At 44.4% G+C, this 26,652-nt stretch overlaps 1 protein-coding gene across 6 annotated transcripts in view; it reads right to left on the bottom strand.

Annotated features, from left to right (window-relative positions):
- Positions 1-914: 914 nt before the first annotated feature.
- LOC310863498 (semaphorin-3F-like) overlaps positions 915-26,652 on the bottom strand; it is a 135,755-nt gene continuing 110,017 nt past the window's right edge. For 2 of the 6 annotated variants that reach the window (XM_083771892.1, XM_083771890.1), the window contains 11 exons: positions 21,137-21,276; positions 19,049-19,163; positions 15,127-15,196; positions 12,739-12,883; positions 11,940-12,162; positions 10,721-10,809; positions 10,247-10,288; positions 8,866-9,023; positions 5,973-6,040; positions 4,774-4,907; positions 915-3,745 (listed from right to left, as the gene is read on the bottom strand). In XM_083771892.1, coding sequence (XP_083628018.1) covers positions 3,290-3,745; positions 4,774-4,907; positions 5,973-6,040; positions 8,866-9,023; positions 10,247-10,288; positions 10,721-10,809; positions 11,940-12,162; positions 12,739-12,883; positions 15,127-15,196; positions 19,049-19,163; positions 21,137-21,276 — 1,640 coding nt within the window. In that variant the 3' untranslated portion in view covers positions 915-3,289. Of the gene's footprint in view, positions 3,746-4,767; positions 4,908-5,972; positions 6,056-8,865; positions 9,024-10,246; positions 10,289-10,720; positions 10,810-11,939; positions 12,163-12,738; positions 12,884-15,126; positions 15,197-19,048; positions 19,164-21,136; positions 21,277-26,652 lie in introns of all 6 variants that reach the window. The other 4 variants (XM_083771891.1, XM_083771887.1, XM_083771889.1 and 1 more) reach the window with 3 other exon arrangements.

Here is a 26,652-nt window from a genome sequence, read left to right on the forward strand (position 1 = left end):
AGAAATGTCATTTTCAATGTGAAAAGACTGTAGTTCACTCGGTGGCGCGCTACGCGCTTGTTGATCTTCTATTTTTCAATAGTAGCTGCGTTACCTACGTTTACTGGGGACCCCCTGGGAATCCCCCAAGGGCCCCCGGGGGTCCACGAACGCTTAATTGAGAAGCACTGGGATGCATTCTAACCATCCATGCACAGTTATCTTTTATAAATGTCATTTTCAATGTGAAAACAGTCGACTGTAGTTCACTGCTGTCTATATACTTCAAACCACTATAGCTGCGTTACCTACGTTTACTGGGGACCCCCTGGGAATCCGCCAAGGGCCCCCGGGGGTCCACGGACGCTTTTTTGAGAAGCACTGGGATGCATTCTAAGCATTCATGCTCAGTTAGCTTTTATAAATGTCATTTTCAATGTGAAAAGACTGTAGTTCACTCGGTGGCGCGCGCTATGAGCTTGTAGATCTGCTATTTTCCAATAGCCTGGCTAACCGGCCTGGGTACCAGAAAAACACTGTAAGGTTAACACTGTCTTCAGGAAAGTGACCAAGTTCATAGCTTAAAAAGAAGGAAATTCAGGACGCACTGAATACAGGTAGGTTATGTGTAAAGTGCATGTTATTTGTTATATTACATGTCAGCAGCTTGTGGAGGGTATAGCGTCATCAGACTGGCATACCTCTAGGATGTAGCGTTATGCCATAGAGTACTTGGTAATACTCCATATACACCAGTTTTCTGCCATCAGTGACTCTGATGACATCACTGAAACTCACCTTAGTGTGTGTCATCAGGTGAAATATTTAGTGCCTACAAAAAACTGATGTCAGCAGGAAATGCCCAAACAAGGCAAGGTGTGTTATAAATTGTGCACCATATTGTCATCAAAGGTAAACAAACTAGGACATTTGTTATTATAAAATATAGAGCTTTAATTTATTAGTCAGCAACATCAACAAGGAAGGAAAGATAGTAATTTATACAAGTCATTACAATAACACCAACTGTGCATTATATCATACATGACCTTACCTCAATGACCCATAGCCGTTTGCAAAACACAGACAAATGAATGAGATTTGCAAATCTATGCACTTTTCATAAACAGAAGGGAGAGAGAAAAGTGTCCTCTGTATTTCATGTTCCACCATAAGGGCATGAGCACATCTTTCTTGCACTGATAATATTCCCATATTCCCACAACAAGAAAGACATCCACTGACGACATATCATATACTGTACATATAGTAGAAATGCCTGGAGATGTTGGTCTATATTTCTCTGATCATCTTAAGCCTGATTTATGTCACGGCCACAAAAAATACAAACACATTTTCAACTGAGAAAATGGTCCCATTTTTCACTTGAAAACACCTTCTTTTTTTGTCAAGCGACCACATCACACGGCACTCTGTTGCTGAAGCATAAATAAAGCTTTAGTGGTTGTGAATATATACAATTTGAACAATATGGAGCTTTTGTTTCTTTATTCTACATTAAGTTAGTAAGATGGCAGGGCCCGCCATCACCTGCTCAGATGAACTGACCAGAGGACAGAATTTAGATAACCAGTAAGCAGAGTACCTTTCAGAACTGCAATGAGCACAATTATGATCTACTCAATGAGTAGACCGATTTACCTGGTACAGCTTGAAACATGATCTGCTCAAAAACTAAACTGATATTTAGCTGGAATGAAAACTCTTAGAAAGTTTGGGGTGAGCTTGAGAGCTAAAAGAAATCCATTGAGCAGACAAAATGCTCTCCTTTACATAAAGCCACATACAGTATACATTATATTTCTGATAAAGTACTCATCAGAACTTAGTACTCTGCATAAATTACAGAAGGTGCTTTTCCCCCCAAACTCACACACTGTATACGGTAGCTGCCTGCTGGACATTCTCGTCTCAAATGAGAAAAGAAAAGGCAAAATGTTATTTTCAATTTTAGTGTGGATAAAATGATAAAATAAATAGCTCATCACGTTTGTAAGGATACGACATTGAGATGTAATATTCACACAAACAAAACAAACACCTGACATCAAGTTGTTTTTGGAAGAAATGGGTCATGCACAGGAAAGTCCTCAGTGTTGCGTTAACTCAGAGCATGCAATTAGAAATGGTCCGCAAGGGGGTCCATTTGGTTACTTTTGTACGAGCTCCGAGAGAAATGGACACTGCGTAGTGTAACTATTATACACAAACTGCATTTGACTTTTTAATCGATGGCAAGGAGGTTAATTTAGGACATGACTCAACAAGAAGAGCTGCGTCCTGAAGGAGAAGTCTGTCACACTGTCACCAAGGGCCTTTCGCTCTCACGTGAGGTCTTTTCAAAAGCTGCAATGTTTTCTCTTTGCGTGTTCAATGGAAATGCCCCTTTTCACATTGGCTGTGCTTTTTGCAGTAGAAAGAATTGTCCATCGTCGTCGTACAGCGACTTCTTCTGTCAGCAGGAGTTTAGGGACGTTCTGGAATATCACCGACTTCCATCACAAGGACTAAATACTGCCAGCAGTCAAATGATCCAACATGGGAGACATTTTCACTACGCCTCTGTCTGAATGTCTCTGCATCCATCCATCGGTCCTTGTCACTCCCCACGTAACCACCTTTCAGAGCCTCAAAATAAAAAGGACAAAACATAAAGATATCTTCCATATAATAACACACTGTACTAAACAGTAACACAACAATAGAATTATTATAATAACGACAATATTTGCACAAATTTACCTATTCACAAGAAAAAAAAAACATGTCTTCTAGTTAAGTACAAAGAAATACTATTTACAACCTAGAATAAATACTGTGTACTTTCACAGACAGTTACATGGTTGACCTGGTTGTTGTTGGCGGCTGTTGCTTCATAATAATTCAACGTTCCTGTCATTTGACAAAGTCTTTCCCCTTTTTTTGAGTTTGGAGTGTGTGTGCGGAGAGGAATCAGCATTTAGGAAAGGAACAGAACCCAGGAATAGCTTTAGGCCAAATTCACACCAGCAGTGCTAAATGGGTGTGTACAACTTAAAATGAGCTTCATGGGTAGGCCACACCTATTTCAGACCAAAGCACGTCTGCTTGGCTGCTGTTCATTTTCTCTACTTTGTCACTAGGCTACACCTTCTGTCGCAGCGGGGTGAGTGCTTGTCATTTCTCGCCATAGACAATGCATTCGCCACTTTCTCAACAAACACAAGTGGAATACCGCTGCTGATGTGAATTTGGCATTACGTATACTGTGTGTGTGTGTGTGTGTGTGTGTGTGTGCATGTCAAAGTCCTCATGTCGACGCCGGAGACACCGTTGTCTCATCATGATGCCGGCGGTTCCGGGGCTTCTTCTGTTCCTTTAGTTCTTTCAGGCCCTTGGCCTTATTGGGCCCTGCCAACATGGTGTCCCCCTGAAGACCGCCGGCGTCCGCCAGCTGCCAGTAGTCCTGGCAGTACTGGTTGATCAGCCCCATCTCCGGCTGGCTCAGGATGGTCAGCAGGTCCTTGTACTGGCCGGCGCTTGGCGTCCAGGCGCTGGCTGCAAGCGGGGGCAGGGCCGGGCTTCCCGTCTCCACCAGCACGTTGTTGACGGTGCGTCTGGAAAGCACCATTAGCTGCAGCTTGACCAGCGTGTGTTTGAAGTTCTTCTCCGTGGAGGTGCACTGGTACACGCCGCTGTCTGAGGACTGCAGCGAGCGCATCAGGAGGCCCTGCTCCGTCTTCTGGATGCGTCCCTCTGAACGGATCTGTGAGAGAGGAGGAGGTCAGAGGACTGCACGGCTACACGCCACGCTTCAATGCTCCATAGGTCAATGGCTGAATTCAGCCGGCTGTTATTTATAGATAATGACCCATGGATTCAATAACAGATAACCAAAGGCTCAGTCAGAGCACCTAAACAAACACAAAATGTCATTTACAAATGTTGCTCTCAAGAATGTTTTTGAAAACATACCATACGTAGCTTGGCGTTATATATTATAATAATATACCCATTTTGGTGTTAGCATCATGTTATGCTTTAGCTATTGAAAAATAGCAGATCTACAAGCTCATAGCGCGCCACCGAGTGGCGCGATACGAGCTTGTAGGTCTGCTATTTTTTGAAAAATCGAAGAACGACTGACATTTTTTTTTAAAATCTGATCTCAGGTCAGAATGGGTTAATCAGACCAGTGTGTGTGTCCAGTGGAAAACCTCGTATGAATCTGATCTCAGGTCAGAATGGGTTAAGAGTCCAAACTATTCATATAGTTGATGCCTCAGTCATACAGGTAGATGCCATTTATTCGCTTTCACTTCTTTATCGCTGCATAGTATCCATGTTCTGTGTGGTGTACTCATGACACAGACATAGTATCCATGTTCTGTGTGGTGTACTCATGACACAGACATACAGTAGTATCCATGTTCTGTGTGGTGTACTCATGACACAGACATAGTATCCATGTTCTGTGTGATGTACTCATCATGACACAGACATAGTATCCATGTTCTGTGTGGTGTACTCATGACACAGACATAGTATCCATGTTCTGTGTGGTGTACTCATGACACAGACATAGTATCCATGTTCTGTGTGGTGTACTCATGACACAAACATAGTATCCATGTTCTGTGTGGTGTACTCATGACACAGACATAGTATCCATGTTATGTGTGGTGTACTCATGACACAGACATAGTATCCATGTTCTGTGAGGTGTACTCATGACACAGACAAGTCAAAGTAAATGAACATGGAGGTGGTGTAGTGCATTAGAGGGACTCTCACCTCCTTCCTGCGGTCGCTGTTCTCTCTCTGCAGGTGCCACTTCAGAGACACGTGGGGCGAGCGGGCCTGACACTCCAGGAAGGTGGTACTGCCCTCCACCGCGTACTGCACCGCCTCCAGAGTGTTCTTATTGGCTGTGAATGTGTGGCAGGGTTATTGCACCGCCTCCAGAGTGTTCTTATTGGCTGTGAATGTGTGGCAGGGTTAATGTCTTCAACCAACACTTGGTTTTTAGACCAGAACCAAAAACCAAAACATGCAATGCACACGCGTTACAGAAACATCCACCTGATTCACAACACAATTCTTTTTTTTTTCTTTAATTATATATTTTTTATCCCACGATTTTGTAACCCATTTTTCCAATCATCTAATGTGATCCTGGGCTCTACACACACCCTCCGCCAACCTGGGGAGAGCAACGGACTTGAACTCATGCTTCCTTCATGCCTGAGTGTCCAAGTTGCTCCTTTTCACCTGACAGGGGGGAGTTTCCCTGGTTGGACGTAGCGTGTGGAAGGAACACGTTATTCCAACCAGTTCCTTTCCCCTCCATCAGGCTGGCCAGGGGGAGGCAGTTTAGAGACCAGGATTACTGCGTGTTTTTTGTGAGGGTATACCTACCCTAGGGGACACGGGGAGAACATGTGAGGGTACCTACCCTATAGGGGACACGGGGAGAACATGTGAGGGTACCTACCCTAGGGGACACGGGGAGAACATGTGAGGGTACCTACCCTAGGGGACACGGGGAGAACATGTGAGGGTACCTACCCTAGGGGACACGGGGAGAACATGTGAGGGTACCTACCCTAGGGGACACGGGGGGAGAACATGTGAGGGTACCTACCCTAGGGGACACGGGGAGAACATGTGAGGGTACCTACCCTAGGGGACACGGGGAGAACATGTGAGGGTACCTACCCTAGGGGACACGGGGAGAACATGTGAGGGTATCTACCCTATAGGGGACACGGGGAGAACATGTGAGGGTACCTACCCTATAGGGGACACGGGGAGAACATGTGAGGGTACCTACCCTAGGGGACACGGGGAGAACATGCAAACTCCACACAGAAAGGCCCTTTGGCCAACCCCGCCTTGGACACAGTTCTATTGTTGTGATTGTGTTTGTTTAAGTGCAGAACCTTGTTCCTGCGGTCTTTGGGTCTTTGGGACAAAGTGATGTTGTCTCTCACCGTTGGAGTTATAGCCACGACACTGCCGGATGGGGTTGCCATACTTCACATCCTGCCGGCGGCTTCGCCTAGAGGGGTCAGATCAACATTCCAGAACAACAAGCTCAATTATAACGTGTTCTGAAAACACAACGGGACTTGAAATTAAGATATGCTTAGAAGGAATTCACTGTTTCATTACGCAGGTATTTGTTTGACCCATTCTGACCTGAGATCAGATTCAAAAAATGTCTATTACATCCTGACAGTTTCATTATTTACCCATTCTGACCTGAGATCAGATTCTAAAAATGATTTTTTTTTAAATAGCAGACCTACAAGCTCATATCACGCCACTCGGTGGCGCGATATGAGCTTGTAGATCTGCTATTTTTAAATAGCTAAAGCACAACATGATGCTAACACCAAAATGGGTTCCCGTTCAGAATGGGTTAAAGGGTCACTTCACCAATTTTACAACCAGGCAGGGGCGGAGCTACCGGGGGTGTAGGGGGGGTGGTCACACCCCGGCCCGGACCTCCTGAGGGCCCGGGCTGTCAGATGATCGATGGACGATTTTTTACACAGTCACTCACGACTGATAAAACCAAGAAAAAGAAAAAGAAAAAGAAGAAAGCGACGGGCCCCCGCTGGTCGCTTTCTTCTTTTTCTTTTTTTCTCTGATGTAAAGAGAAGTTTGTGGCAGCGTGAGCTGCGCGACGCCGCGACCCATGCTGCTGCGGCCCGTGCACTCAGCACATCGCAATTTCGTTTTTTTCTGCTGCTGCAGTTGGAATTAAAGAATGACAAATAAAGCAATCTTGAATCTTGAATTAACCAGATACAGAGCCTATATATAGCCTATAATAGCCTACACTTTAACAAAATATCATGTCTGTCTGATGAGAATTTACCGCGAGAGAGAAGGTCCAGCCAGGGTCCAGCCAAGACCTGTCACTCATTAGTAGGCTAATCACTCTGTGTGATTCCACAACGGACTGTTTCGATTCTAAACCCCTTCTTGTTGCTTTTCCCTGTGTGCGATCACTCAGCAAAGGTGAAACAGAACACAAAGATGAGTAGGCCTAGCCTATTTATTTTTTTACACGCAGCACCTCTCTCTCTCTACGTCTCTCTCTACGTCTCTCTCTCTCTCTCTCTCTCTCTCTCTCTCTCGTGTGTGCACTGCTGCGCAATGTCACAGACACAGACGCGATCAATAATATATAGTTGTATATAGTTATATAGTATGGTTGCATTTTAAAATACCCTATTTGAATAAAGGTTGTAGGCTACACGAGAGTGAAAATGACCGCTGGGAAAATCCCTAATTGAGAATGTAGGCAAGCGCACCACAGCTCAGTGGACATTAAATATAGGCTACCATGTTTGATAAGTCATATAAAAACATTACTTACACCCAAATGAAAATATAAACTTCACAGATTATAGATCACTTGGAATTATAACAATCTGTTGAGTATTGCCTGAATAATGCCACTATAAAATCCCAACTTTTATCGACGCGCCATTGCGCTGAGAACCTTGTGGAGCCTGGCGGTGTACATTATACTTGTGAGGACCTGGTGATTCACATGGTGAGTGCGCTCAGTGCAAACCGAAAATTCAAAGATCTGCAATCTCATGCGCTGCGTTGTGCATATTGGCTGAGTCTAATGTCACGAATGAAACTAGGCCTATAGATTTATTTTTGCGATGCGGAGAATTGATTTTGGTTGCCAGCGATATCTTTTTTTTTCTTCTGAAGACTGACCTGTTCCATCACTATGTGAACTCCCATGCAGCAGAGCAGCTCCTACAGACCCAGACCAAAACACCTTTTCTCTTTGGCATTGAATTACTAGTGGTGATAGTAATAGCCTATTTATTTTACGCAGCAGTGGCACCTCTCTCTCTCTACGTCTCTCTCTCTCTTTCTCTATCTCTCTCTCGTGTGTGCACTGCTGCGCAATGTCACAGACACAGACGCGATCAATCACACACAACTACTCTCTCGTTCATGCACTCCTCAAATTAGCAGCAACTGTTAGCGTAAATGTTTTTTCCCGATGGGGGGGGGGGGGGGGGGGGGGGGGAGTCATGTTCGGTGAGGCCCGGTCGTGCTGTCTCACACCCCGGCCCGGCCCAGTGTTGTTCCGCCACTGCAACCAGGTCTTATTTTAATGATGTCGGGGGGGGGGAGGACAGAATGTGTGTTTTCAGATATTTTAGTATTTCAAAACGTCTGTGATGTCACATGGACGTCACAGACGGTCTCACTTCCTTCCTGGACTACATGTTGTCTCAGTAAGACAGCCCTCCCCTTTATCCACAAGGTTGGGCGAGTGCAGCAAAGCATTATGGTAATTGTAGTTAATCCAGCAGTGAGACCAGTGTCCATGACGTCACAGACACTTTGAAATACTAAACTATCTAAAAACACATATTACCCACAGAAAAGCCCAAGGAAAGGGTTTCTTGTCGTCATACAAATAAGATCTGGTTGCAAAAGGGGTGAAGCGGCCCTACAACTTCAGAACGTTGTTCATTTTCTTGCATTGCTTTAACGTATTATACTCAGTCATTGGGAATTTATATATATATATATATATATATATCTCAACGGTAGTTTTAGCATAAAGAAATACTACCTTTTTGCCTTTGTGTATTTAACTATTTATATTATTGCAAGGGGAGATTAAATATAAAAATAAATATAAATATTATACTACATAAGCATGAGGCAATCGAAACTGAATCGTATTGTGATACCAAAAGATTGACACCCCTATAGTGTGTGTGTGTGTGTGTGTGTGTGTGTGTGTGTGTGTGTGTGTGTGTGTGTGTGTGTGTGTGTGTGTGTGTGTGTGTGTGTGTGTGTGTGTGTGTGTGTCTTTACTATGTTGGTACTCACCTCTTCTGTGAAGCAGAGTATCGGGAGCAGGACTTTCCATCCCAGGCACAGTACGGGTCTCTGGCCAGGCAGCAGTCAGCGCAGACCTCCCCGTACACGTCACAGCGATGCAGAGCCAGGTGGGTCACGCCCAACACAGAGCCCACGTACAGTTGTTGCTGGGGGGGCCAAAGAACACAGTCAGACCACAGAGAACCCATCTGAGGGCTCAAAGAACACAGTCAGACCACAGAGAACCCATCTGAGGGCTCAGAGAACACAGTCAGACCACAGAGAACCCATCTGAGGGCTCAAAGAACACAGTCAGACCACAGAGAACCCATCTGAGGGCTCAAAGAACACAGTCAGACCACAGAGAACCCATCTGAGGGCTCAAAGAACACAGTCAGACCACAGAGAACCCATCTGAGGGCTCAAAGAACACAGTCAGACCACAGAGAACCCATCTGAGGGCTCAGAGAACACAGTCAGACCACAGAGAACCCATCTGAGGGCTCAAAGAACACAGTCAGACCACAGAGAACCCATCTGAGGGCTCAAAGAACACAGTCAGACCACAGAGAACCCATCTGAGGGCTCAAAGAACACAGTCAGACCACAGAGAACCCATCTGAGGGCTCAGAGAACACAGTCAGACCACAGAGAACCCATCTGAGGGCTCAGAGAACACAGTCAGACCACAGAGAACCCATCTGAGGGCTCAGAGAACACAGTCAGACCACAGAGAACCCATCTGAGGGCTCAGAGAACACAGTCAGACCACAGAGAACCCATCTGAGGGCTCAGAGAACACAGTCAGACCACAGAGAACCCATCTGAGGGCTCAGAGAACACAGTCAGACCACAGAGAACCCATCTGAGGGCTCAGAGAACACAGTCAGACCACAGAGAACCCATCTGAGGGCTCAGAGAACACAGTCAGACCACAGAGAACCCATCTGAGGGCTCAAAGAACACAGTCAGACCACAGAGAACCCATCTGAGGGCTCAGAGAACACAGTCAGACCACAGAGAACCCATCTGAGGGCTCAGAGAACACAGTCAGACCACAGAGAACCCATCTGAGGGCTCAAAGAACACAGTCAGACCACAGAGAACCCATCTGAGGGCTCAGAGAACACAGTCAGACCACAGAGAACCCATTTGAGGGCTCAAAGAACACAGTCAGACCACAGAGAACCCATCTGAGGGCTCAGAGAACACAGTCAGACCACAGAGAACCCATCTGAGGGCTCAAAGAACACAGTCAGACCACAGAGAACCGCAGGCTGTGCCACACTAAGCCACCACTAGATGGCGCCCCTTCACTTAGAATGTATAGCAGGCTGTGCCACACTAAGCCACCACTAGATGGCGGTCAATGAGTCTCACTGTTACTTACCCGCTTTGATGAAATCTTCATTGTTGTGATTGGGGTGGGAATCTGTTCATGATACAGATAGTACCAACTATTAATGGACACAATCCTTTATGCTATACACAAAGCACAGTTATCTAAGAAATAATAATAATAATATAATAAAATAATCCTTTATGCTATACACAAAGCACAGTTATCTAAGAAATAATAATAATAATAATATAATCCTTTATGCTATACACACAGCACAGTTATCTAAGAAATAATAATAATAATATAATAATATAATCCTTTATGCTATACACACAGCACAGTTATCTAAGAAATAATAATAATAATATAATAATATAATCCTTTATGCTATACACACAGCACAGTTATCTAAGAAATAATAATAATAATATAATAATATAATCCTTTATGCTATACACACAGCACAGTTATCCATGTGCATCTAAGAAAGGACAGGACTTCAGGGGGAAAGAGGAGACTGACCCTGAAGACCTCCACTTCCTCCAGGACCAGCTCCTCAGTCTGGAGATCATCTCGAGGCAGCACAATCACCTTCTGCACGGTTCCCCGATCTGAGGAACAAAACAAGGAAGCAGCTTCAACTATAGCCTCATTGACCCGTTGAGCCTCTTTTTTTAACCCAACTTCACCCATTGCCATTTGTCTAAACTGTAATCCTGGGTGCTGCTCTACCTCTGCCAAACTAGAGAGAGCCCCAAACCTTTTTCATGTCAAGGACCCCCAAAATAATCTATTTGGCTCCATCTCCATTTTTTCCCCCTGGTTCTCTCCAGAAGCAAAGATTTGAGTTAAAAACTTTGCTTTAAAATAATATATAAATTCTAAGATTTGAACAAATTTGCGTGATCTTTCAAAAATAGCAAATCTACAAGCTCATAGTGTTGCACGCGCTATGAGCTTGTATATCAGCTTTTTTAATCATGGAAATGTGCTGCTGTATATAGCTAAAATCTAAAATGATGCTTTCCCGGTTTTAATGGGTTAAATTAGGTTCTTAACTTCTTCACACAATTAGAGAATAGACAAATTATTATTTAGATCATACTGTATTTACCCGTTATGTCTCTAGCACATCAATACGGCATGGGAATTCTGGTCAAAATCATATCCGACAATTAAAAATATACAGAGATTTGGTCTGAGAGATGAATAAATCTCATGACATGGGGGTCTGCGGCTCTAATGCCAAATAAATGAGGGTCCTTGATATGAAAAAGATGGAGAAGCAGTGTTCTATTACCACGCTCACGTGTCTGTCTGTCTCCTCCAACCCAGTGATTTGTTTCACAGGATATTGAACTTACTATCTCTTGTTGAACAGCGTTCTTCACAAGCCATTCATCATTATGGCTGACTACAGTGAATTCAGCAGCTGAGGGTGTGTAGTACTGTATGTGTGTGTGTGTGTGTGTGTGTGTGTGTGTGTGTGTGCGACTGTGCGTGCGTGCGGGGGGGGGGGGGGGTCTCCCCAACATATGACCCATCTGTGATTAATAGTCTAGCGGGAGAAAGTGTATGAAGTTCCGCCAGACCGAGCGAAGCTAGAGTTACAGAATATTTATAAACCGCTCTACTCTCCATTACGCGATTCATTCTCAAGACTGGACATGGACTTTAAGCTCTACAATGAATGGAATGTGATCAGAGTCATGATGTCATCAGAACAGGGTGAGCCGCTGACCTGTCCCCAGGAACAGCACCTCGTAGCTTCCGTCTGCAGCAGCCACCTGGTCCACCACGATGGTGGTGAACTCATAGTCCACGTTGGTTCTCACCACCAGGGGGCGCTTGTGGAGCGGGTAGATGGCGTTGTGCATGGTGGGGTGGTTCCTCATGAAGTTGATCACCTCGTCGGGGTAGTCCTTTGTGGACTTCATGTTGGGCGTGAAGGTACCTCCGGGACACTGCGTTGACATGAAGCTTATGAGAAACCTGCAACAATAGGCCTGCTCATGACAATAAAACATCAGAAATAATGATAACAATATTGTTAACCCATTCTGAACGGGGACCCATTTTGGTGTCAGCGTCACGTTATGCTTTAGCTATTGAAAAATAGCAGACCTACAAGCTCGTAGCGCGCCACCGAGTGGCGCGCTACGAGCTTGTAGGTCTGCTATTTTTGAAAAATCGAAGAGTCGACTGACATTTTTAGAATCTGATCTCAGGTCAGAATGGGTTGATCAGACCAGTGTGTGTCCGGTGGAAACCTCGTATGAATCTGATCTCAGGTCAGAATGGGTTAATCAGACCAGTGTGTGTCCGGTGGAAACCTCGTATGAATCTGATCTCAGGTCAGAATGGGTTAATAATAACAATAATACACTGTGTGTGCGTGTGCGTGCGTGCATGCATGCGTGTGTGCTTGCGTGTGTGTGCTTGTGTGTGTGTGTGTGTGTGCGTGCGTGCGTGCGTGTGTGTGTGTGTGTGTGTGTGTGTGTGTGTGTGCGTGCGTGCGTGCGTGCGTGTTGGTAGCTCACAGTCCCAGGCCGGGGGTAGGGGATCTTCCCTGTGTAGGCGACCCACTGGTAGTTGGGTCCCTCCTTGTGTGCGAACGGTCCGTTGAAGACCATCCGGATGTCGGCCATGGAGTAGACACACACCGCCGAGCCTTTAAACACAGATCTGAGGGAGCACAATGAGACCACAGCGTGTGGAAACACGTGTTAACTCCTTAACTCTCTGAGATAATTAGCTCCACTCTCCAAATGATTCCATCTCTGTTCTTCATCATCCCCAAACACTCAACAAGCCTCTCACTGGGCCACGCCGCGTGTCGTGAGCTTGTAGAATGCCTATTTCGGGCATTTTATTTAGTTAACCCATTCTGACCCCAGATCAGATTCATACGAGGTTTCCACTAGGACACACACTGGGTCTGATTAACCCGTTCTGACCTGAGATCAGATTCTAAAAATGTCAGTCGTTCTTCGATTTTTCAAAAAAAAATAGCAGACCTACAAGCTCGTAGCGCGCCACTCGGTGGCGCGCTATGAGCTTGTAGATCTGCTATTTTTCAACAGCTAAAGCATGACATGATGCCGACACCAAAATGGGTCCCCGTTCAGAATGGGTTAAGTAGTCACATAAGTGGAGCGCTGCAGGGAGAACAATGTCGTGTCTCAAAGAAACTAGGATACCAGGTAAACAAGGAATCTAGCATCCGTCTAAACATTTGTGACAGTTTTCTGCCCACAGTAAAGAACGCTAACACCACCCTGTGCATGAGAACGCTACGGACACCAGAGTCCTTATAGCGGTGCCCGGCTCCATGGCAGAATCATCTAAATGCTAATCTTCAAGAGACATGAATGCATTGTGATATGAATACCTAGTTATTGCTTGCATACACTGGTAGCCAAAGTGCCAATACTATATTTTTGGAGTAAAAAGAAACCCAACGTTTCGGCAGGGTACGGTTACCCTTGTGAACCTTAATGACATGCCCAAAATAAGTACGCCAGGGTGAGAGTGGTTAAGCTTAATTCATTCTTTACTTTACTACATCACGATGCACACAAGCATGGTCTCCAACAGACACTACCACAGCCCAGCTGTTTGACACACTGACACACAAACACCCACATAGTGCTGCTAATCACCAGAGCCCAGTATCTGGCTGCTGCGTGTGGTGGGTGGATGTGTTTGTAGCTCCTGTCAGAGGTCTCTATCATTAGCATCAAGCAGGCTTTAAATGGGCTTGGAGCCTGCAGAGAGAATGGCGGCAATAACAGCATTTGTTTCCTCAAATCCGTTTATCAAAGTATGCTTATTACGGCTATTACGGCTAGCCACAGCGCCCTGCGTGTGCACGGTAATGAGCAGACATCTCTTTAGACTTCACCTCACGCCCTAACACTCATCTCTCCTCCTATCCCTTCTTCATACCTTTGTTTGATAGATGCAGAGATATCTCTCCTGTCACTTGTTCTTGTGTTTTGTTATTTAGATGAAACAGCAAAGGGCTTCACACCAGTGTTGGTGAGGTGCTGGCCTAAGGCAGTACATGAGTAGAAATGAGAAAAAGGCCACGACGCTGTATATTTATTGACTAGAACGTTTTCACATCCAACGTTTCCACCTAGGTCGTCTTCTTCAGGGAAGTTATTTATATTTGCACAAATGTTAAGAATGCCATTTAGATAGCAGCGCGTTGTTAAGACAGATGCTAGGTTCATTGTTTACTTGGTATCCTACTTTCTGTCAGGCACTACATTGTTCTCCCTGCGCTCTCTTCACAGACAGCATGTGACTATAGCGGTGCTATGCTGTTTAGTGACTACTTATACTCTGCTCATTTACATCTGGCATTTGCAAAATGCTCTGGAATAAGACTGTCTGCTGAATGCCGAAATAGTCAATTGCAATCTGGCAATGCCATTGTCTGCTTGCTTTTCCTTGAATGGTAGAGGTCTGTGGTGAGCCACAGCTCCGTGTTAAAGGACTGCAGCAAGCCCCCCCGCTGGGCACTAGACTGACTTCCTGAGCTGCCTTTGTAGTGGCGTTCAATCAGACGCTGTTTCAACAACAGAGAGAAGCAGGTGCCTCAAAAGGCTGAGCAAATTCAGATGGGAACTAAAATCTACTCCCGTCAGCAGGTTTGCTTCTATAGCGGATCCCAGCTGAGTCATGGTAGTGGAGGTGGTGGGTAGATCTGGAGCCTGGTCTACGTGCCCAAGTGTCCCTGAGCAAGGCACTTAACCCCTAACTGCTCCCCCTGGGTGCTGTGATAATAAGCGTCCGAAGCTCCTAATAGTCAGAATGGGTAAATGCCTTTGTATGGGAAAACACAACAACAACTACATTGGCGTGTTATTATTATTATTATTATTATTAGGAGAAAGTGTACAGGAATCATAATCACCTACCCTGAAACTGAGAATACTCCATATATGACAGGATTCTTGTTGTCTTGAGTTGTCTGGATGTAAACGTCCCCTATAATAAGACATAACACCATCATGCTGTAATTAGACAATACTGTTCACAAACATTCACAACAATGACCATATAAGGCAAATAGTGTGACCGACAGAGTGACATAGAAAGTCAATAGTGAGTTCTGTGAAGCCTTATTCATACCCTGTCGTAGAATGACCTCACCAAAAGAGCAGATCCGCTGTTTCCACGCAAACTAGAGATAAACTGTCTGTCTTTCAAAGTCTTCATTATTTCTCCCATTACTCCTGGGATCCTTCAACTACACTGAGGCATTGAGGCTAATAATGACAATCATGACATAGTGATTCTTTTTTTGACTTCTACTCGAGGCAGGTTGTGTGTGTGTGTGTGTGTGTGTGTGTGTGTGTGTGTGTGTGTGTGTGTCTTGGAATGGACCACCAGTTGGACAACAGTGTTTCACAGCGGTCCTCAGTCCAAACTCTCCCAGAAGTGAAACTATAGTGCTCGAGTCCCAGCGGGGAATACATGTGAAATGGAGCCCCTCTCTGGTGTAAGGTGGCTTTAATAGGAGCCATATGTACGCAGCCACTCTACGGGGCTGAATCCTGTGAACCCTCTGACGGCTTAATAAATGAGAAAAGCACAGAGAAATAATAAGGGGAGGAACATTGAGATCAATTTGAAGTAGACTACCAGAATTGAACGGAATGACACTTGAAAAACACAGTTCCAATGAACACTCTCCATCAGGGGAATGGAGTCAGAGGAGCATCACCTGGTGCATGTGCAGCAAAACCCTTCACTAGGTTACATTTTACACTCTCTCTGGCTTTGACAATTAAATATACTATAATGAATCAACCTGAAAGAAAAGGCAAAAATATATCTTTTTTTATAATAAACTAAAACAGGTCTGATTAGGCCCTATTTTATAGATAAAGACACACATTGTGATTGGCCAGAAGGAGCCATGTGAGATGTCTGATGACGTATGATGATAAGAGCGCCCCTCACTTCAAACGGGTGGGCTTTGATTTCTTTATAATTGATTAAATCAATTAGATTGCGTTAAGTGTTGCAGCCCTATAAGCAAGACTACATCTCCACAAGTCACTGGAAATGCCAATCACCATGAATATCTAATAATAAGATCAGGCATGAAATCCAGGCCTCTAGCGTTTATAACCTGGGTCCTTTTTCATGGTCATTTACCAAGCAGGAAGCAAGACATTAATCTGACACACTCCACAGCCATCAAGAAACCCTAGCCGCCCTTTCACATGCATCTCTACGTCATCTTTGGACCTAAGCATGTGGAGGAACACGCCATACATACCAAGCATGTGGAGGAACACGCCATACATATGCATTATGCAACACCAACACGGCATGCACGTTTTCAGGCTAAAGGAAGATACTTGCGGTCAAAGATGGCATTATCCAGGCTTAACAACCAATTTAGACCTGAGGCCCATTCTAACGATGCCTTCTAAAACCTAACCTAAGGTTTCTGAAAACCTCATAGCTCAAAATGAGCTTGTAGATCTGCTATTTTTCAATAGCTAAAGCATAACATGATGCCAACACCAAAATGGGTTCCCGTTCAGAATGGCTTAACTAAGCACATTCACTCAAGTATACCGTTTACTCAGTACAGTTTTGAGGTACAATGACTTACTTTATTTCAAACGTATTGACGTACTCATGCTTTATGTATTTCTACATTGCTGCATGGTTAGTTCTATAGAGTACTTCTTCCACCTCTGCCTCATACTCTGCGGTCCCACTCCTCTCCTCTGGCTGCAAAGACTAAATGCATTCACCATGTCTCCCACAGCCAAAGGTACTTCCTCCACATCTGAATGTACTCGAGCGGCTCCCCTGGGCCCCTCATAGAAGCACTCTGATGCCTCCGCTGGGCTCCATCAGGACAGCCGGAGCTGGAGACACCGTTCATTTCTCCAAGAATGACTTGTGGGAAGGCAGAGCGCACATAGGACCTTTTACACATCCTGTACCTCGGGAGATTCAAGCCTATGACCTCAACCATGCACGCCTCTGTCTGTACTCAGACTGTAAGTCTGACCCGTTGACCCGTGGATGAGCTGCTAAAAGCACCGTGATGTTGACGGAGGATGAGGAAAAGGGACATCATGTTTTGACGTTCACAACGAGTGTTGCTCCGTTTCCATCAAGGTGGCTTTACATCTGTTCTCTGTTTAACCCATTCTGACCTGAGATCAGATTCATACGAGGTTTCCACATGGACACACACTGGTCTGATTAACCCATTCTGACCTGAGATCAGATTCATACGAGGTTTCCACATGGACACACACTGGTCTGATGAACCCATTCTGACCTGAGATCAGATTCATACGAGGTTTCCACATGGACACACACTGGTCTGATGAACCCATTCTGACCTGAGATCAGATTCATACGAGGTTTCCACATGGACACACACTGGTCTGATGAACCCATTCTGACCTGAGATCAGATTCTAGAAATGTCAGTCGCTCTTCGATTTTTCAAAAATTGCAGACCTACAAGCTCGTATCGCGCCACTCGGTGGCGCGATATGAGCTTGTAGATCTGCTATTTTTCAACAGCTAAAGCATAACATGCCAACACCAAAATGGGTGCCCGGTCAGAATGGGTTAAACCTACGTATGAAGAATAGCATTCGCAATGTCGCAGTCAGGTGGAAACCTTGTAGCGTTACATTTCAGGAAATGGGAAAACAAACCTGTGTCCCAATGGATCCAATGTAGCTATTAAAACGAACACACCAAGTACGCCCCGAGTAACGTGTAATCTCTCAAGGCAGATTCAGAGCTTGGCAGCTGAAATTGTCAGCTACCTCCTATCAAATAAAATGTAACAACCCCCCCCCCCCCCTCCTAATAAAATCTAATAAAAAATGAATAAATACAAATTATGTCTTGCAGGCATTGTTACACATGGGTAGTCGAGGGCTGTCATGTGAGTCTTTCTAGTAGGACGTAGAGTAACACGTAGTGCAGAGTCACATACTGTGTCAAATATCTAACATCACAGGAGCAGTAGCAACGCAGAGCGCTTCTAAAAACCATGAGCTTTGCAGAAAGTTAACTATTAATAACAAGTGGGTGTGAAGTTTTGTCTTACTGTGCCGTACGTATAGTGGTTCATTTTGAACTCTCACTATCTCAACCCATTACCGTAGTCATAAGCATGAATTAGGCTTAACCACAAGGACCGCAGCATCCCTGTTCTAGGCATGTCATAGGTGAAAACAGGCAGATATTCTAACGTGTGCTGTAGATGGAAAGAAGAAGGGGACCAAGTGTAGTGAGTTTGTAGATCTAACATTTTTTGCTAAATGTGCAATGTTTTGGTGACTTCTTGTCCTGTTTCTACTGCTTTTAGTAGTGCTTTATAGGGTGACTTTTTAAAATATAATTATTGAGCCATTTCTGTTTTTTATGTACTGTTTTCCCCATGCATGTACCTGAACAGTGCATCTACATTTTGCTAAATTAGAAATAACCGTTTGCCTACAATGACATGGACCACAGAGAGGGAGAAAGCCTTGAATGAGTCAATATAGAGCAGACCAGTGGTTGAATGGACCTGGATATTCATTCAGACCAGTGGTTGAATGGACCTGGATATTCATTCAGACCAGTGGTTGAATGGACCTGGATATTCATTCAGACCAGTGGTTGAATGGACCTGGATATTCATTCAGACCAGTGGTTGAATGGACCTGGATATTCATTCAGACCAGTGGTTGAATGGACCTGGATATTCATTCAGACCAGTGGTTGAATGGACCTGGATATTCATTCAAACTGCTGACAGGAGGCGGTTGATAAGTGCCATAATATGATGATGCAAACTCACTGAGCTCATCAAAGTGCGTCTCGATGCCATCGGCTCCAGGCACGGAGCAGATGAGACGGGCCTTCAGGAAGGTGCTCCACTTGTTGACCAGACAGCAGTGTCCGCCGTCGTCATTCTGTGGGGACACAAACACAAGACACAGGTATGGTCACACACACACACACACACACACACACACACACACACACACACACACACACACACACACACACACACACGATGACAAAGGAAGGGATGTCCGCACACTGAATTGCAGCTCCCAGGAAGATTCTTTATTTGGAACAACGTTTTGACCACTGTGGGAATTCCTCAGGTATGAGTATACAACACCAAGAGGCGTATTATATACAACAGCATATGGGCAGGTCTCCAGATCACCAGCTCAGTGGCCTTGTGGTTAGAGTGTCCGCCCTGAGACTGGGAGGTCGGGGTTCGATCCCCGGCCGGGTCATACCAAAGACTGTAACAATGGGACCCAGTGCCTCCCTGCTTGACACTCAGCATCAAGGGTTGGATTGGGAGGTTAAGTCCCTGCGACATACTAGCGTCATGTCCAGGGGGTGTACTTGTACATCAAGGTCAAGGTCATGTCGTTTCCTACAAAATAAATTAATTCTAACAAAACATTTTGCAAAACATTTGCAAAAAAAATAAATTACTGACACGTGCAATGTTGTTGTTGTTGTTGCTGTTGCGCACATTGAGAGCTTTGCTATTTTCACTATTAAATAGAGCTTTAGTGGTGAATTCATAATGTATTTGTTGTACGTTTTAGGTGGAAAATCTATCTTTGGGGTTTGGAGGTGAAAAGGTTTGGGAATCCCTGGACTGGTCGCTCCATCCATCGGCAGGCTGACCAACAGCTGTTTAAGACAATAGTCCAAAGGATCAGTCAGCACTCGAGGGGATGTGTGAATAAACTCCAGCTTGGTGCGTCAGCCCCACTCGCCCATCTGTTAGGGATGCTCGCCAACTTCCACTACGAACCCAGGGGACGTGATTAATGAGCCACAAACCTTAACACATTACATAGAGCCTGGAAGATTTACACAACTGGAGAAACAGGGAGTTTTGTGTTTACCGTTATACTCTCAATGGAGGAAGGGAGTTCTATTTTTGCCCACATTACTATGTCCTTATAAAGCTACACATTCTGTTATCCTGCATTATCCTGGGATCTATGTGTTTTGCAGCCTATATTCTTTGCTTAATTATATACTTTAGGGCTGTGTCATCTTGCCGGCTTCAGCTGCAGAAGGAAAAGTCTCCTGACAAACAGGACTAGTGTCTCTGTGGTAATGTGAGGACAGAGTCTGAAGGTTTGGACACTGTCCCTTATAGTGCCCCTCTGCTGTGATAAACACAAATCACTGAATGTTTATGTATGCATATAGACTGGGGACTGAAGTAGAACTTATACTGCATCGTGCCACAGTGATGCTCGCAAAGAAGAAATGATATTCTTCCATTTCTTCCAAGTGACCATTGTAATAATATGGAGTATAGAGCTTGAGGTATGCTGCCCTTTCTCACATGCTGGTGTCGTGTACTGATAATACCAAACCAAATGCTGACAACATACCATGTTGCAACACGTTGGAAGCAGTCTTTTCGCACGCATTCTTTTTGTCTATTTTTGACACTGCTACGCATCAAAGTACATACAGTATACACGTCATGCTTCAATTAGTCTTTTAGCTAGCCCTCCAATCTTTGGTCATCTCTGAATTGAGCAAGACTTGGGGTCAGGAACGCCATCCTGGGATCCGAGGTTAGGCTTTTAGGTCAACTCCGTCAGTCAGTGAAACAGTCACAACTCCCCCCCCCCCCCCCCCCCCCCCTGCAATGGAATGTTTTCCTCACTTGGCTTTGAGGAAACGTAAAAAGCCAAAGGGTTTTGTTTGGTTTTATGGCTGCAGAGTGGTGTGTAGCTTACTCTACAGCGGTAATTACTCATGGTGAGTAAGCACAACGGGGAACGGGGATTTCTGGATCACTGTGAGGGTGAGAGAGACCAACACACGCAGCTATAAAAACCTTTTGTTATATTTCAAATAATATGAGGCTTTTGGTTGAGATGAAACTCACCAGACAGATCCTCCCTATGCGGGACTGGGCCATGGGACTCTGACCCATCTCTGAGGCTTTCTCCCGGAAGAAAAAGTAGAGCTTGTCGTCATTCTTCTCGGCACTGTCTGGGATGAGATGCGCATGGATGAACGTGGGATCTGTTAAAGGGGAGAGAGGGAGACATGGAATGAGCTGTTAAGATGTAGATGAGGCACAGACGTATCGCTATAGGGATGGGATCCTTTGGGATCCTTTGGGATTTTAAAGATTCAGATTCCTTAAAGATTCCCACGGTCTAATTCCTAAACAGTTCCCTTTAACCATTCCAATATTTAAAAAAAACACACATCATCATGCATCATCTCATACTGGCCAATCAGAATGCCTGTTGCCTTTGATTGGTTAGCGGATTTGCTCGTTCACATATGACAAATCTTCCCTTCGATGTCAATGGCGTTTAATGTTTTGATGTTTAATTTACGTCATATATTTAGCGTACTTTTGACCCAATTACTCCATTCATTGTCAATTGCAATTCTTGAGACGTGTGTGGACAAAAGCTGTGTATAAAAATCACACCCATGTGAAATAAGGGGCGCTTTGTGTTGCCACAAATTTACGTCATATTTGGCGGACATTTGACCTAATTTCTCCTTTCATTGTCAATGGGAAATATACTGTATGAGACATGTGGGGACAAAAGCTGTATGGGCCTCAAAAATCACACCTGAGTGAAACTGTCACTTTATCTACAATGTTTGTGTTTACACAAACTCTCAAACTGTCTATGGGAATTCACTTTATCTACAATGTTTGTGTTTACACAAACTCTCAAACTGTCTATGGGAATTCACTTTGTCTTCAATGTTTGTGTTTACACAAACTCTCAAACTGTCTATGGGAATTCACTTTGTCTACAATGTTTGTGTTTACACAAACTCTCAAACTGTCTATGGGAATTCACTTTGTCTACAATGTTTGTGTTTACACAAACTCTCAAACTGTCTATGGGAATTCACTTTGTCTACAATGTTTGTGTTTACACAAACTCTCAAACTGTCTATGGGAATTCACTTTATCTACAATGTTTGTGTTTACACAAACTCTCAAACTGTCTATGGGAATTCACTTTGTCTTCAATGTTTGTGTTTACACAAACTCTCAAACTGTCTATGGGAATTCACTTTGTCTACAATGTTTGTGTTTACACAAACTCTCAAACTGTCTATGGGAATTCACTTTGTCTTCAATGTTTGTGTTTACACAAACTCTGAAACTGTCTATGGGAATTCACTTTATCTTCAATGTTTGTGTTTACACAAACTCTGAAACTGTCTATGGGAATTCACTTTGTCTTCAATGTTTGTGTTTACACAAACTCTGAAACTGTCTATGGGAATTCACTTTATCTTCAATGTTTGTGTTTACACAAACTCTCAAACTGTCTATGGGAATTCACTTTGTCTTCAATGTTTGTGTTTACACAAACCCTCAAGATTTCTATGGGAATTCACTTTGTCTTAAATTTTTGTGTTTACACAAACCCTCAAACTGTCTATGGGAATTCACTTTGTCTTCAATGTTTGTGTTTACACAAACTCTCAAACTGTCTATGGGAATTCACTTTGTCTTCAATGTTTGTGTTTACCCAAACTCTCAAACTGTCTATGGGAATTCACTTTGTCTACAATGTTTGTGTTTACACAAACTCTCAAACTGTCTATGGGAATTCACTTTGTCTACAATGTTTGTGTTTACACAAACCCTCAAACTGTCTATGGGAATTCACTTTGTCTTCAATGTTTGTGTTTACACAAACTCTCAAACTGTCTATGGGAATTCACTTTGTCTTCAATGTTTGTGTTTACACAAACCCTCAAAGCTGGACATCATACATCATTAAATTCATTATACAACATCACATTCCGGCCAATCACTTTTGGCGTCCTCACATTCCGTGCTCAGCCAATCAAATCATCGCTATGGGGTACACACAAACACATAAAGCTGGACATAGGAGGGGCTAGCGCGCGCCTCTCAAAAATATACATATTTAATTTTGGCCTTCATTATAATGTTTGATAAACACAATAACATTCAATTAAACATGCAGTGCATATATGTTATTGTAGTGGTTACAGGGATCCTCTGGGTGAATTAAGGGGTTCCAAATGGACCCTTATAGGTCTGTAATTCAGAGAGTGTACATACAAGCAACCAAATGGACCATCATGGTTCCTTTTGTACCCTCAGAGTTTTGGTGGTCCTTGAAATAAGACGTTTGAGAACCAATGACAGTGTGAGAAAAACATCTTCCCCAACAGATTCCAAATGTGATGGAACCACATCCGGTTCCTCGTTGTTTTGGTGTCAGCATCATGTTATGCTTTAGCTATTGAAAAATAGCAGATCTACAAGCTCGTATCGCGCCACCGAGTGGCGCGCTACGAGCTTGTAGGTCTGCTATTTTTGAAAAATCAAAGACACTTTTAGAATCTGATCTCAGGTCAGAATGGTTTAAAGGTATATTCAGAGATTTAACTCAAAAAACCTTAGGTTTCGTTTTTGGCTGTGGGACCCAGCCTTTCGTCCAATCAGGTTTTTTGACCCCCAGGGGTTAACTGGGGACAGGGAGGAACTCCTTATATGGTCAGCACACTCTATAGTAGAGAGGATTATCACAACAAAACAAAAAAATAAGTGATATTTGAATTAAGTGAAATCACTGAATATACCTTTAAAGCAAGATATGTTATGTTTAGAGGCCGATGAGAGCAGGACGCACGCACGCTGCTAGAACCCTCCCCCCCCCCCTGCGTCTCATTAATTAGACCCGTCCACTGAGCTCCACTGCCTGATCGGAAACAAGAACAGTTGATCTGCAAGATCACAACGTGTCGCAGCGCGGCGCGTTGTAGATCTGCATATTATTAGCCCTGCCCCTTACTTACTCATTCACTGGGTCACTGCTGGACAGAGAAACAACGCAGTGGGGGGGGGGGACACACACACACCGTGAACAGTTTAATGTTCACGGTGTGTGTGTGTGTGTGTGTGCTTTGGCAATGTAAACGTATGTTTTCTCATGCCAATAAAGCCCTTTGAATTGAATTGAATTGTGTGTGTGTGTGTGTGTGTGATGAAGGGGAAAGGGACCCAGGTGCGTTGACGTGGAGTGCCCCCCCCCCCCCCCCCCGGGGATCTGTTGTGGGGAGACGGCTGGGTCAAAGTGGAAAGCTGTCACCCAGAGGAGGGGGGATGGGGGGGGGGGGGGTCAGTGATGAATGCGGTGGCGGCATTATGCCAGTGGGTCTCAAAGTGGGTCCTTGAGGGGGGGTTCCAGAGGGGGGGGGGGGGGGGGGGTTCCCCGCTAAATGATTGATAGTTCAGAATCAAATGGACCCTGACATGTCCATTTGACACTCTCAAGAGTTAATGTAGATTAAAAATCACACACGTGTGAACTGAGTGGTGCAATTCCCCCCCCTCCCTCTATCTCTCTCTCTCTCTCTCTCTCTCTCTCTCTCTCTCTCATTAGAGGCACAGCACTACCCCTCTCACTGTTTCTGGCGCACCCTACTGCTATTATTAAGTCACATACTCGTGCTCACTTATACATACATACAAACAAACAGGTACACACACAGGTACACACACAGGTACATACACACACAGGTACATACACACACAGGTACACACACAGGTACACGGACATTGCTGCTTGTAGGAGTGGTTGCACCACTCAAAAAAGATCATATCAAACGGGGGGTCCTTTGCCTAATGCATATCAAACTGGGGGTCCATTGCCTAATGCATATCAAACTGGGGGTCCATTGCCTAATGCATTTCAAACGGGGGGTCCTTTGCCTAATGCATATCAAACTGGGGGTCCATTGCCTAATGCATATCAAACTGGGGGTCCTTTGCCTAATGCATATCAAACTGGGGGTCCATTGCCTAATGCATATCAAACTGGGGGTCCTTTGCCTAATGCATATCAAACTGGGGGTCTATTGCCTAATGCATTTCAAACTGGGGGTCCATTGCCTAATGCATATCAAACTGGGGGTCCATTGCCTAATGCATATCAAACTGGGGGTCCATTGCCTAATGCATATCAAACTGGGGGTCCTTTGCCTAATGCATATCAAACTGGGGGTCCATTGCCTAATGCATATCAAACTGGGGTCCATTGCCTAATGCATATCAAACTGGGGGTCCATTGCCTAATGCATATCAAACTGGGGGTCCATTGCCTAATGCATATCAAACTGGGGTCCATTGCCTAATGCATATCAAACTGGGGGTCCATTGCCTAATGCATATCAAACTGGGGGTCCATTGCCTAATGCATATCAAACTGGGGGTCCATTGCCTAATGCATTTCAAACTGGGGGTCCTTGAAATAAATAAATTAAAGGTTGAGAATGACTGCAGTGTACGCTGATGACACACCGCTCTGCCACGCTTCATTACAGAACTGAGGCTACGCATAATCAATGTAATTACTGTATGAGCATACAGCTAGACTCTGAGACTCCTCCATTACTGTATGAGCATACAGCTAGACTCTGAGACTCCTCCATTACTGTATGAGCATACAGCTAGACTCTGAGACTCCTCCATTACTGTATGAGCATACAGCTAGACTCTGAGACTCCTCCATTACTGTATGAGCATACAGCTAGACTCTGAGACTCCTCCATTACTGTATGAGCATACAGCTAGACTCTGAGACTCCTCCATTACTGTATGAGCATACAGCTAGACTCTGAGACTCCTCCATTACTGTATGAGCATACAGCTAGACTCTGAGACTCCTCCATTACTGTATGAGCATACAGCTAGACTCTGAGACTCCATTACTGTATGAGCATACAGCTAGACTCTGAGACTCCATTACTGTATGAGCATACAGCTAGACTCTGAGACTCCTCCATTACTGTATGAGCATACAGCTAGACTCTGAGACTCCATTACTGTATGAGCATACAGCTAGACTCTGAGACTCCATTACTGTATGAGCATACAGCTAGACTCTGAGGGTGCCATTTTGAAGATCCGTTTTACAATGGGGTAATACATAAATTGCCCTCGCTCTGCGCACAATGGTATTATGAAAGGCATATCGGCCCGTGTTGAACGCACTCGGCCCGTGTTGAACGCACACACATAATGGCATACGGCGTTCCTGAATATTTTAGCCATATGTTAATTATTTTCATCTGCGCAATTTGCTATTAAGCCCCTTGACCTGGAAACACTCAGCGCATAACGATTAGACGTGGGTCTGACCACCTCATAAACGCAACAAGCACTGTTTGATTTTACACTTGAGCGGCTCTGGGAGGCTGCTAGAGTGTTGCCATGTCTGTTTATTATAAGCGGCTTCTTTTTCTGTAAAGTTGCTTGTAAATATTGGTAGTTGTACTATTTTGTAGTTGCTTTTCTTGTTTCTAAAGTGGTTATTTGGGCTTTTCTCCTAATGTTGTTTAAACCAGTGATCCTCACACAGCACATTCCCATGTCAAGGA

The sequence above is a fragment of the Protomyctophum parallelum genome (genome assembly GCF_964188405.1).
Source record: "Protomyctophum parallelum genome assembly, chromosome: 8".
NCBI lineage: Eukaryota > Metazoa > Chordata > Actinopteri > Myctophiformes > Myctophidae > Protomyctophum > Protomyctophum parallelum.